The sequence below is a fragment of the Symphodus melops genome (genome assembly GCF_947650265.1).
Source record: "Symphodus melops genome assembly, chromosome: 2".
NCBI classification, from domain to species: Eukaryota; Metazoa; Chordata; class Actinopteri; order Labriformes; family Labridae; genus Symphodus; species Symphodus melops.
The window spans coordinates 28,486,401-28,500,844 of record NC_136692.1 but is presented as its reverse complement, the minus strand read 5'-3'; the positions used below and the strand labels follow the sequence as shown (position 1 = coordinate 28,500,844).

Here is a 14,444-nt window from a genome sequence, read left to right as displayed (position 1 = left end):
ATGTCCAGCCGCCTGCCAGAAGGAGCACAGCCTCCGTCTCCTCACGCAGTACTCAGTACTTCTTTCTCTCAGCCAGCTCAACAGTTTATTGGTATTATTGTTTTCAGTCAGTCTCACTGTAGTACATGACAGGTAATCAGTTGTGTTGGCTTTACTGTTGGACTATTGGCTATTAGTTTAAAACAAAGGGTGTCCACAGTAAACCTTCAAGGAAACAGGAGGATTTTTACAATTTGCTGCAACTTATTCTTTTTTCTGTTATCGCTGACGGTAGTGTCTCCTAAATAAGTGCTGTTTTCTTTCTTCTAAGAGCAGGTCGATGGGGCGCATCGTTTCCTGCATGTCATTCCCTTCAGTCTCTGTCCCTCATATCTGACTCTTTCCACTGTCCTGCCTCTACAATAAAGAGAGACTTGTTTTCTTCATACAATTAATGTTGAAACTACTGTCTTTGTATGTGCACATCCCGTTGCAGATTTTATAACTGTTGAAATGATATCCTCTCATCTTTAATGGTACAGCTGCAGCACCAACAGTCTGGATGTAACATCCGTTTAAACCAGCTACACCCACAGAGACAAAATACAGAGTGGGGTGTCGGTGTCTCCCACCAGCACTGCAGCCATGTCGAGCCGACTGGTTTGGATATTTAAAGTAATCTGAGCCTGTTTAAAACACTTGGTACTTGTGCGGTATGATTTATGACAGTTTGACAGGTGAATAAAGATTCATGAGCTGCAACAAATCTCCTGCAGCTTGACAGAACTCCTGGGATTCGGCTCTCGGCTCTTTTCACAGCGAGATAAAGTCACACATCTCGAGACAAACTTCAGATATGGATCCCTTCGACACAGAGGCTGAGTGTCAGCTGTATGGAAGACGCTCTCTGGTTTCAAGCTTCACCTGAGCCGTCTGACAGGTGTGCAGCCGCCTGACTGATCGCTCACTTTCTGTCTGCTGTAGTTTCCACTTCGTCACGTTCAGCCTCTTACTGCTCCAGCTCCAGCATTTTAAAATCGATAAGTGCTTTCACATTTAACTTGTTGTTGTGAGTCAGTTGACGGGATCTGGGCTGTTCTGAAGAACTGTAACACATTTTCCTGCACTCTTGTTCCCCCGTGTGCGTCTGCAAATTAACTGTTAAAACAGTGTGAGGAACACTTTCTCTCATGAGATAAATCACATTAATGTAATCATTCGATCGCCTCAGAAAGACTAACCCTAAAACAAAAAGTACAGATATGTTGACCTGGTCCAAAATGTGACTGCTCGCCTCCTAACAGGCCCAAAAACAGAGGGAGGACAACATGAGCCTCACGCTGCTCTCTGAGGGATTTTAAAATGTTGTAAAAGACAGCGAATAGACTGCCACTGCCTTATTTGAATGAACTGATAAGTGTCTGCCAGAGCGCTGAGGTCCATCAACCAGCTGTGCCAAGGACCAGGCTCAGGACCAGGACCAGGGGCGATCCAGCTTTTGTTCACCTCTTCACATAAAGTCTGCCCCGACGCCTGAGTGTTAGAAATCACGTCTCTCTTGTTTTTAGCTTTCCTTGTCATTGATCATGTTGCAACTCGATAGACTTTAATATTATCTGATGATAAATGTTTTCCATTTTTACTGTGTACAGCACTTTGGCCAGCCTTGGTTATTTTAAGTATGCTATATAAATAAAATGGACTTCTTCAGGTAAACATGAAGGATCATGGTCGAAATGTTATGATCCAAAGCATATCTTCTTCTTCTTCTTTCCTCATGGTGATATATCACAGTAAGACATTGCTGTCAGCTCAGATGTTTGACTGGAGATTCAAATCTTTAGGAAGCTGATTTTACATCAGATTGAGTCTGAGTTTGGAAACCTTAAAAACTGAAAAGCAATGCTTGAGAAAATAACAGCTATTACAGTTTTACAGCCTGTGGCGTTAAAACATTTCCATGTGAAAACAACCAGTGCTTGTGTTTCTATTCAGCTTCAAACAATAAAACCTTGAAACATCCAGGAAACTTCAGAATAGAAATAAGATTCAGGTGACCTCCGCTCCTTTTTACAGCTGCTTTATTCTCGATTGTTTGTTTCTGCTTCTTTGAATCGGTGATGACGGCATGAAAAAGTATTTTTCCCACGTGAAGGGACAACAGTGTGTGTGTGTGTGTGTGTGTGTGTGTGTGTGTGTGTGTGTGTGTGTGTGTGAAAAACACTTCCAAACACAACCAGAAACCCAGAATCAGGGGAAACTGAGACAGAAATACACACAGTAAAATCACACACACACACACGAGACAGAGGAAACTCAGACAGGACATATAACACATACACCAAACATGCAAATGCATATAGAAAGAGACGTAAATAAACACATTGTTTCTGGTGGGAAATGGTGTGTGTGTGTGTGTGTGTGTGTCTTTTAACTATTACAGGCAGCAAAATACAATGGAGAGCGACAGTCTGTGTGTTTTAATACAAAGGCCAGAGTGTGTGTGTGTGTGTGTGTGTGTGTGTGTTCCTGTCACAGTATGTGTGTGGATGTTAAATTAATGTTTATCATAAATAGCACAATGGCATCTATCCATCTATGTGGTGCTGAAGGACAGGAAGTGAGATAACATTCATTCTGAATAAATCCGTCAGAGCAGAAGAATTTGGAGGGTCGTGATCCTGACACGGGACTGAAGTTTCTCTGTCGGCCATATTTAGAGTATATTTGGAGTATTTGATGCTTATTAACATGGTACAATGTCTCTTGGTGTCAGGTGGGGAAGTACCTGAAACTTGAACCCACGTTCAAGCCTCTGCACCTCAGGGTTCGACCTCGCCGCTAGTACACCGGCGCCGCATGCTGGCTTTTCATTTATCTGATGAATATAATGTTTACTTCTGTGTTCCACTCTTTGACTCCTGCAGTATCACACCTACCTACCTACCTACTAACGTTCATTTATGAAATCAGCGTGTCGAGGCGCGGGGCGTCCTGCAGCGCGTGGACAGCAAGGCTGCTGTTGTGACTGTCAGTTGGGTTGAACTGTTACGTCTGCGTCATTTAACGTAGATGTTGATACACATGGAGAGCTCTGCTTGGCTTTTGACGAACTGCAGGATTCATTCACTGACAACACACACACACACACACACACACACACACACACTGCTGGAGTGTTCACTAAGGACACCTTCTCGTGTATTTTTCTCAAAGTTTAAAAATCAGTATGAACTTGTTTTTTTGATTGACTGAAACCATAGATTCCCTGAACACCATGTTTCCTCTCATCTCATCATTAGAGTCATTTTTCTTCATGGTCGATCAGTCCAGCAGCGTGTTTACCTTCTCATCACAGAAATCATTTCTTTTATAGACTTTATATAGGTGTTTTTTTGTAAGACATTCATCTCACACACATATGGGCTCATTATATTCACATGCACAAACAGGACCTGTGTACATTCATTAATGGAGAGATGTCAGAGTGGGGCTGTTGGGGGTTCATGGGCACCTTGGCAGCACTTGGGAAGTGAACTGGCACCTCTCCAGCCACCAGACCAATTTCTATGCTTTATTCTGCAACAGGACTTGAACTGACAACCCAAGACCCTACAAACTGAGCTACGCCCCGATACTTAGCAACAATAGTTCACATGATTTAATGATCCGCTTGTTTCTGTTGGTTTGTGTTTTTGTCATTATAGTCAGGAAGCAGGTCGCAGCGTCTTGATGCAAAATAATGAGCTTATACTGAAATATCGGGGTGTTCCAGATTCAAATCTCCATATCTGTGAAAAAGCAGACGTGATAATTTGGTGTCTCTGGTCTCTTTCAGGACTCTCCACCGAAACCAGACATGGAGCAGAAGCTGCGCTCAGCCTCCAGCGTGGATGAACTCATGACTCTCATTTATCCTTCGTACTGGACGTCTCTGAAGTGCAGATCCAAACTTTCTGCCGCTGCCTCATCAGCCTCCAAATTCTCGCCGCGGCCTCAGCCTCGCAGACAGAGACCGCCGGCTGAAACAGAGGAGCCCACGTTCGCCGCTAGCTACCTCAACCTGGATCTCCTCAAAAGTGGGTTTTTCTTTGTTTTCATTGTGCAATGAAAGTGAGCTCAGATCGAGTTTTCTGATTGGATATGATTAGTCGATTTCTAATCTACTGTACATTCAAGCTTCCTATTACAACCAGTGGACTCTCTCCTGTTACTGGCTTCAGCTTTCAAATCTTTGATGACTATTAGATGTATCATTTTGCATTTTTGTACAGCAGTGACGGTTTGCAGCAGCTGTAGAAACATTATTATTGTAAGACTTATTGCATGTCCATGTTCTTAGTCATCTTTGTGTGTGTGTGTGTGTGTGTGTGTGTGTGCAGGTATAGAGTTGGAGTGGAGGAAGACTCAGTGCATGCCCAGGGAAGTGTGTGTCGACGTGGGCAGGGAGTTCGGGGCTCCCACCAACATCTTCTATAAACCGCCGTGTGTGTCCGTCTACAGATGTGGAGGCTGCTGCCACTCTGAGGACAAACAGTGTCGGAATATCTCCACCGGATACCTGAGCAAAACGGTAAGAACAAGGGCCCAACTCTCCTCTTATAACGCTGACATGTCTAAATATTGATCCTACGTATAGTGGATCTTTGACATGGAAACGATTGGTCTGTGGTTCTTCGTAGCTTTGTCCATAAAGTGTGTAATTGTGCTGCATAAATCATTTCATAAGGTAGAAAGTATGACTGTTAGTAATGGTCTCCAGAGTACAGAGTGCAGCTACAGAGTTGTAGCGTGCATGATTTACTATTGGCTCATGTGTGTGTGTGTGTGTGTGTGTGGCGTCTCAGTCGGGGGTTCTTCCTGCGTCTACCCCGTTCGCTGTGGTCTCGTACATCGCTGCAGAAAAAAAAGAATTCGACAGAGTTTGTTTTAGCTGGCCATAAAAGGAGCTTTATATGTCGCTGTGAGATAATAAATCAATTAAAAGTTCATTTGAAGGATTAATGATAGAGCCAATAAACCAAGTGGACCTTTAGTTAGAACCAAAACAGGAGATTTAATGACGATCGGACAGATTGTTCAGCTTCAGGGTTGCCAAAAAGCAACAATGCACTAATAAGTGGATTTATTTTTAGCAGAGTTTTCCTGGTGAAACATCACCTGTCGTGTAATGTCATTCTAATGTGTTATTTGGACACGTGAATATAAAATGAATCTACACTTTAACGCTCCCCAGTCGATCATCATTTACCAAACTATAAGAACTTAGCTCTTCAACTTGTGATGAATGTTTGCAGTTGTGGCGTGTTAGCATCATTAGCATTAGCTGCAGTATCAATTCCTGATATCGTTTTTGCCTTTTGAATGAACAAAATGCCTCTTTTATAAACTCAGATTTTCTTTTGACCGACAAACAAAATCAGAAAACCAAACCTAAGAGGTCACAGCTGCTTTTTGTTTAATGTGAAAATAACCAGGTTAACATTATCGCCATGACAACATAAACACGTCAACATGTTCAACAGGTAGTGTTTTGATAACTAAAGCCCTTTTTGCATTGGCTAAGTATTACACATTAAAGTACATTATTAGGGAGGTCTAATAATTTATGAATTACCCAACGTCAGTGTTTGCTGCAGCGCGCTCTCTCTGGATACGACACGTCTGCAGTTCAATCTTCATGTCTGATTGAAGAAATGTTGAGGGCTGCATGACAGCAAGAAAGTCAGAGTCGTGCACTTTGTGTTTTGCAGCCTTGTTCTGCACATACAGTAAGTCAGTGTTTCCCTGATATACATAAATGTTTGGGGGTTTTTTTTGTTGTCGCGTGGCACTTTTCTTCATGCAGCTGGTTTTAGAGTCCGATCAAGACGAGGGAAAGGCTCCAGCAGGACTTGTAGTAGGAAGATCAAATTTATTAACAAGTTAGACCGACATGTTTCAGCTTGTGGCCTTCATCAGGGTCATTTTGGTTATACACATTTTTCAGTCTCCGCGATGCAATTTAATTTTGTGTCATTTGATTTGTGTCTTCCTTGTGTTGATGTTTAAATGTACCTTGAGGTATCCTTAAATCTCTATTCCTGTGATGAATAGAATTGATTTATTGTTCTACATGACAAACATACGATTTCTATTCTTCATTTCAAATGTTGGAATATAAAGGTGTCGGGGTATTAAATCACTTCCTTCCACTCAAAGGGACATCCTATGTGGCCTGGAAAAGTTTGAGGGGTTTTATGTGATCCACATGTGCTCATGTTTGGATCACATCCAAACCACTAAATGATTTCTACTGAAATTCAGCGAGGACGCTTAATGACGAGGCACGTACTCAGACAGGCACAGATGTAATATAAACCCGGGGGTGCTGCTCGGCCAGCAAACCTTAAATAGAGGCTGCACTGTTCAATGGATACTGGGTGGATTCCCAGTTTAAATGCTTTGCAGCGTAAGATCTTCTGACACGTGTGTAAACACTGAGGATATCCATTTCACATAATCCTCATATAAACAAACATTTGTGGGCATTAAAATAAACCAAGGAATGAAAAATTAGGTTTTCAAATTGGTTTACTTTTAAGCTTCATATAAAGGACAGAAATTGGCCACAGGATCGAACTTTATCATCCATATTTTTTTTTACTGCCAAGAGAATCAGTTTACAGGAAGCCAGGGAGATAATGCTCGGTTAGGAAAGATTGACTGCATACACGTTAAAGAAATGTGTAAAGATAGAAATTGTTTGGGGAGAAATAAACTGGGAGAGTTGCCACAGTGCACATAAAGGACGATCTGCTTCATGATTCAGCTGCTCTGTTGTGCAGCAGAGGGCCGATGACGTGCTGCATGAAGCAGCTGAGGTATGTGAGCAGCAGGTTGCTGTTGAGCTCGGGGATGAGCTGTAGTGTTTACTCTGGTTTATGGTAAGTGCTGCTGCTTTCTGTTGACTCTGAGCTCTGGCTTGAAGGTTCTTGGAAGCTCTGGATGCAAGAGCACGTGTGTATCTGTCATCTTTTTCAAAAGCAGAAGGTCACTCAGTGGGACGTCTTCCTGCAGCCTGACGAGGAGCTCAGAGCGAAGCATGGGGCGCTCAGAGCGAAGACAGAAGAGTTCAAGCTTGACAAAGTGTCTGGATTAAAGTGACAGGACACCTTTGAAATGGTCACTAAGTGTGTTTTACATATTGTGATGTGATGAGCTGATATATATATATATATTTGTTTGCGTTCTGTTGAAAAAGCTTAACATTGTGATAATTAAGTAAAGATATTTAAGATTGTTTACTTTACTTTTTTTTATCCTTAATTATAATAGTTATTATGGGCTTCTGTTGTCTCAGATTTTTGGTGTACGATGGCATTTTCAATTGGCTAAAAAAGTAGAAAAAATACTCCGGCCAACTTTCATATTTTTTGCAGTTAAATTTGTGATCTTTGGGTCATCGAGCGGCCGAGCGGTATATACACTGCCTATAGTATCTCACTTTCTACTCCCAACATGTCCTGTCTATCTTCAACTATCATATCTATAAAATAAAATAAATAAAGTCCAAACAAGGCCCCAAGAAGAGATGGTGGTCACCATTTGTTTTATACTTAAATGGGAGGTGGTGCTCCACAGGGTGTGAACCAGCAGATCCAGCAGCATTCAGAGGCTTCAGTTGTTTATAGATCACTTTGTAATTCAGTTTTTAACAATCAGCAACAAGAACAAATGAAGCCAATGGTGGAAGTGCAGTTAGTCATAGTCCGCTTGAGGCCGGCTGCAAGCGAACCCCAACAATCACATCCAAACTACAGCCTGTTCGGACAGCATGAAGTGACATGTTTACAGCCTGATACATGGTGTGGGTGATGCTGACCTGGCACATGGTTTGAATTATTTCTTTTCCCTTCTTGGGAAAAGTCTGATATCTTGAGTAATATTTCCATGCAAATAGATTCACTTGTTCCTCAGAATGAATTATTAGTGATCTTCAGGGAACTGACACAACCCTGTTGACGGGAGTCACTGTAAGGAAAGCAGCTCTGTGAAAACAAGAACAGTTTGAACCACATCTTTATGTGGTCAGTCCTGAGTTCATTCAGCTCATCTCTTTACATTCAGTCTCAATACACACAGCTGCTTTTGATTATAACTTAGGTTTCATGAATGTCCTTTTATGGCTTAATGTAACGTTGTGGTACCTTTAATCTCAGTCAGATAGCTGATGTTTTTATTTGTTACTGATGACGTTTATGGTTGCAGACCAGAGGTCAGTCCTAATTCAAGATGGCTGCCCTCTTAAACAAACTGTTCACCTGATGAAGGACCAGTCCTGAAACATTGTCAAACTATGTTCTTTGCAATTGTGAAACTGCTAAAACCCAACAAGAAACCCTCAAAGGCAGAATGTTTCCTGTGTTTACGTTTGCCACACTTTAAATGATTCTTGTTGTAAAACAAAGGACTGATAACTTTTCAGGATGTGCCAAAGCTCGGGCTCGAGCGATTGGTGATACCGATTCAGAATATGGGCCGATAATTTTCTAAGCTCTATGCTTGATCTGTAAAGTAGAAATAGCTAAAGAAATACACATGTATTTCATTGATCCCTCAAATCATCACCGCTACTTTTTTCTCACACTTCGAGCACTGCGGCTTCTACTCCGGTGCGGCTAATGCATGGATTTTTTATGGGGGACAATGAGCTTCTGCCGCAAAAACATTTGACTTCGTCACGTCGGATCTTAATATCAGTCATTTTGCGCTTCATGCACGCACCCTCATGATGGAAAACACACGGAGAAATACATATGATGCAGCTTTCAAGTTAACGGCGATCGACCTGGCTGTCAAAGAAGCTAACAGAGCTGCTGCACGTTAAGATGACACTGACAGCGACAACAGAGACTGAGGAAGTGAGTAATGAAGTCATTCTGAGGCAGTGAATGGATGGACTTTTTCCTGTGAAATATATTATGGTCATCTTTTTCATCAGCCGTGTTACAGACACCGTCGGCTAGGCTTCGTATTGTAACGGTTCATGTTGTAAAGTCAGTAGTTGATAATGTGTTCATAATTCCGATTATGTGGAGAGTCAGTGAATGCACCAGCGAGAACGTGTTGTTCTAATAAAAGTTATTATTTGAACGCTCTCGTCGTCCTTTAACGTCCGTACGGACGCTACAGTATTTGCGGATGTTACCGGTAGCCTACGTCTGTGTAAATAGCTCTTGTTATAGCGTGGACACCTGCGGCTTATAATCAAGTGCGGCTTATATATGTACAAATACATTTATTTACTTATTTTTAGCCGGTGCGGCTTATATCCAGGTGCGCTCAATAGTGCGGAATTTACGGTATATATCATGAAGACAAGATGGTCATGTACGAGCATCCCAGCTTCACACTCACAGAGTGAGAATGCTTATCGTAATCTATATAGCACCCTCTACTGGTGAAAGGGAACTTCTCGTGTAATACAGTGTTATTTAAATTAAATGCTGGTGGTTAAATCTTGTAATATCGATGTATATCTATAATAAAATGACCTAGCTATAAATAAATCCTTGGATGGGTATAACCAAAGCCGACCTTTAACCAAACGCTCTCCAGAAACATCCTGAAGTACAGGAACAGTCTGGCTTGTTTGCTTGCAGCAAAGCGAGTGCAAAAGACTCCTTTGGACATGATTAGAATGACATCATGAGTACCTTTACAGCCTAAAAGGAAACCGAGTCAGTGAAACTCATTGTTGTGAAATCTATTATTGAGCGACTCACTGGAATCCGTCGTCACTTGTCTGCTGCGCGCTGACACACGGGGTGAATACTCGGCACTGTAGATCATTTCCAGCTCGTTGTTGTTAATGGACTGGCTCGAGGCCGGTGTGATAACTTATTGTTTGAGCTCAGCTGCTTGATTCATTTCCTCTAAGAGTTCACTTAATGAACTGGAGTGCGGTCAGCTCTTTTGTTTGATTATCTGTACGAGTTGATTTTAACCCGAGCAGGAAGTCCGCCGTGGCCTCCAAGTCTGCCTGTGTGTTTGTCCAACTACATCTGCAAATGTATTCTGGTGCTTAAACTTGTGTGTGTGTGTGTGTGTGTGTGTGTGAGAGAGAGAGTGAGTGTGTGTTTGTACTTGCGTCATCAATGCGTGAGCAGCAGAATAGAGAAATGCTCACTGACCCTGAGTGACTGTTTTTAAACTCTGAGATGGAAAACAACAGATGGGAGAAATAAAATCAACAAATCTAACTTTTTTTTTTTTGTATCTCCAAAACTCTGAGGAGCGAGCTTTCAGATCTTGATCATTTTATTTTTTTGCTTAATGGTATTCATTTCAGTTGTCACAGTTGCACTGGTACTGCAGCTTAAACAGGGATATACACATAAATAAAATAAGCGATAAAGTGTAAAGACTGCAGAGTATTTGAAGAGTATTCAAGAAATAAGATACCTTCTAATAAATTGCTGATTAAACAGATGGCCAGAGATCACACGACGACTGAGCTGCATGTCGTTTAGTACAAAGGTCAGAAATCTGTTTTATATTTGGTTCATTTGTGTATTAATTATTTCTTTATTTTTATTGTAAAGCACTTTGTCAGCATCTCCTCAGAGAGTTGAAGCAGCTCAGGCCAACAGTGAAAACACAAACTAGTGCTGGAATCAAAATGTGTGTCTAGACTGATTCCTCTTTGAAGTGTAAACACGGATTTAGTTTGTTTGTTGATGTTTACACAATGCACCTAACAGCCAAATTCAATACTATCAATTAATGACTTTTAATGAAGGCAGTAAGTCCTGGCTGTGTTCTTGTCTAAGCTGTTATTACATCATGTTTACGTGATGCCTACTCACTGCTCATTAGGATGTCACATGAATGTTTTTTTGATCACGCTCATTTTGTGTCAATTAACATGCAAAGTGAGGCTAACATTAGCCTGCTAGCACAACAACACAGGCCACAGGCTATTGCAGCTCAAGGAAAAGACACGTTTTTCCGCTGCTTGTGTTTCATGGCGCTTCATGAGGTTGCCTGCCAAACGATCACTCCTTCATGTGAACGTGAGGAGAGGGGGATCGGAGGTGTGTCGCTGGAGGAGAGCGGTGGCTTCATATAGCGGAGGTTTGTTGTGGTGTCATGCTGGTGCTCAAGGATGACATCTACTGGATCAAAAAGTCGTGCATTCTTCTTCCCTGAAATTTACATGAAGAAATTTGAGGAGTGGTGGGATGACATCTTAACCCCCCTCCCAGTAAGAGCGTCGGGCTGCATGCTGGCGTGGTGGTGGCGGGGCTGCGTGAGGGCGCAGTAATGATGCAGGTCAGAGCTGGCAATGAATGAGCAGAGGGATGGAGATCTTGCAGCTGAAACAGACAGCTAATTGGAAGGAGGTGCTGTCAGGTGTTTGTTGAGAACGAAGCATGCCAAGTGTGAAGTCAGTGCAGCTTGAGTTGACTTCCTGAACAGGCTTGCAAGCGTCGCCTCATTAATGGCGTCCACTGTGCTTAAAGGTCTATGTGCCAAGTGCTAAAACAGTATACCAAGTCCTGAATAATACTCCAAGGGTGCGTGCATATGTGGATATTTTCACATGTCCACGAGTGTTTGGTAAATCAAAGTGTTCCACTGTGGAGGTTTGGACATATCACTGTGGAGGTTTGGACATATCGCCGCCCTGCGTTGGTCAGGTTGTTTGTTGACGGACGCGGTGGTGTTTGAACATGTTTTTGTTTATCTGTTGTGTTTTGCTTCACAGAGGGGACATAACACTGAGCAGAGAAACAAACATTGTTCAAAAAGCCAGTAAAAAAAAAAAAGAGACTAAACAGGCAGCGGTAATGTGTATTTTGAATCTGGGACAATGGTGTTGGGTTGGTTTGTTGGACCACAGAATCATGAATCTTCATGCAGCATGTCCTCTTCAGTCGAGGTCAGAAGAAAAGAGGCCAAGGTTGAAGCTGTGAGGCTTCAGTCTGGTTACACAGTATGCTGAGCTGCAGTCTTTTTGAGGTTTCACAAGCTGTTCTTTCCCTCTGATAGTTTTTTCCTAACTGCTGTTTTTGGCTGAGACGTCTGACCACCAGCCAGTGTTTGAAGATTTACATTCACTACACAGTAAATCATTTAAATTAGAGCGCAGCAGACAGAAACTTTACAGCCCAACTGAATTCTAATGGCTCTCTAAAAGTGATTGGAAATCATTTGTCTGCTAATAGAAGTATGGAAAGGTGAGAGGTCAAACGTGGCTCTTTCTGCGGTTTGTTTGCTCACCCTGAGTGTCTCACTGAGCTGATTTATTTTGGCAGCGCCTTAAAGCAGCTGGCAGCCGTTGAGAGGTTTGGTAATTTAGCAGGTAATAGAAGTTGTGCTAAACTGTATAATTTACAGTTTGACAGACTGTAAGTATCTTTAAGTGTTTATATCTGTCTGCTGGTTCTCTCGGTCAGTCTACCACCTGCACTGTCGTGGGGTTTAAACTCTGCAGATGGTACCGTGCCGGTCTCTTTCACTCTTTATCTTAATGCTTTTTGTTTCTGCATGTGAGGGTTGATTCTTGTCAAACTTCACATATGTTAAATCAAATGGATTTGGAGGAGATATAATTATTAATTCGCTGAATAGACCTTTTTGAAAACACCCTTGTGCACCACCAGCAGGATGAAATGCCCATTTGTGCCCAAGATTATAAGGCAGAATTGAAGTGAAAAACAATGATGATCCTGATCGGACTGATGGGAAGATGGCTGAGAGAAGGCCTCCGAGAGGAAAGACACCAAATACCACAGGGCAGGAAAAAAGGGTGACAGTCCTGGCTATTCCCAGTGTAAGTTGGAGTTTCCCCGCAAGGAGGAACACAAGGAATATTAATAAGGAAGCAAAGCACAGCTGCTCACAGGTCGGGGACGGCAGCAGGGAGAGGCTCTTGCTGGCTTTGGTTCAGGCTGGAGAAGGTGAGCTGGAAACCAGGAGAAGATGGGCAGTGACTGGCCACCACTGCACACCCGCCAACTGGAGGATGTTGAGGTTCAGGTTTGACACATGCGATAAAAGTTGGTCACCAGCTGATGACGTCTTCTATGTGTCCTCAAAGAGCGTCCAATTAATGAGCAATCAACATCTTACTGTCTGGTCTGAAGGTGTCCTGCTTTGGACTTTTGGCTCTTTCTATGTTAAGTTATGTGTTCCTTTAACATTATGTCCCCTCCAGGAAGACGTAAACTTTCTGACATTTGTATGAAGTCAACAATCTGTTGTCTCATCTCCACTCAACTCACAATATGATACTATCACAAGATTTGGTTGATGGTAAAATGTAATCATGATTTTCCTCGTTTTTATGAAGGCATGAGATTGAAGTCTGCTGGTAAAAAAAAATACTACAACTACTTTGTTTTAGCATCTTCAGTACTGCAGTTTGGAAATGCACAATGAAGGACAAGTGAACCAGCAGATGTTGAAAATGTGACGAAAGATGAGTTAAGCAGTTTGGTTCTTAAATTGTCTCAAAAAGCAACAATATGACTTAAACTGCACTCTGAACACTAAAAGATTCATTAACCTGAGTCTAGACTCAAAGAACTGGAAATCTCACAAAACAGGACTTCAGAGAAAACAAACTTATCAGACAACAAGCAGGAAGAATAGTTTTTGGATTACTTTTTACTAAAGATTCATGAAGAAAAGTAAAGAAACTTTGATATTGATAAAGTGCAGATTCATGCGATGGTCATGCAGACGGCGTGAACATCGGCTGTACATGTTGTAGAGCGAGCTGGAGGGCAGTAAAAGCTGGAGCAGGATCTGGATCTTACTTCACACACCTCTCACAATCTGACTCCATCATTTTAGAACTATAAACAAATGTGAATATTGCTCAGGATTGTAGGAAGGGTGAATTTCCTTTTGTGTTTCCTCTGCTTCAGACATGTGTGCATGGGGACTTTTGAACCTACTGGCGGTCACTGTGATCTGAAAGCGCTTAATTTGTGCGTCTAAGTATGTGTGTGTTTGTGTTACCATAGTGAGCCCTCAGCAGGTCAGAGCGACTGAGGTCAGCTTTCATGATGTCCTCATTAGGATGAGAGGAGGAGAGACCGTTTCAGAGTCTGAATGAAGTCATTGAGACTAATTAGTTTCTCTTCATGTTGTTAAACTGTGATTGAATGAAGTGTCTTTCAGACTTTCTCGTCTTTTCTCTACAGCGGTCTTGTGTAAGACTCTTCATCAGGGCCGTGTGAAAACTAAAGCCCAGCTCGTCATTCCTCTTTTTGTTGGATCCTTCACATTCTCAGCATTCAGTGTAAAATGTGCTGATTTCCCAGTGATTTAAGCTGCAGGTTGAAGTCCAAGCTGAGGGTCCTTGATGAGGGGCCTTTGTTAACAGAGTGTGTGAAATAGCAGCTTCTTGTGATGGAGTATTTCTTTATTGACTGAATTTAAAGCCTAGACAAGTCGAAGTAAAGTCCAGG

At 42.1% G+C, this 14,444-nt stretch overlaps 1 protein-coding gene across 1 annotated transcript in view; it reads left to right on the top strand.

Annotated features, from left to right (window-relative positions):
* vegfc (vascular endothelial growth factor c) overlaps nt 1–14,444 on the top strand; it is a 41,958-nt gene that overhangs the window by 16,441 nt on the left and 11,073 nt on the right. The window contains exons 2-3 of the mRNA XM_079338426.1: nt 3,818–4,058; nt 4,362–4,552. Of these exons, the coding sequence (XP_079194552.1) occupies nt 3,818–4,058; nt 4,362–4,552 (432 nt within the window). The remainder of the gene's footprint in view (nt 1–3,817; nt 4,059–4,361; nt 4,553–14,444) is intronic.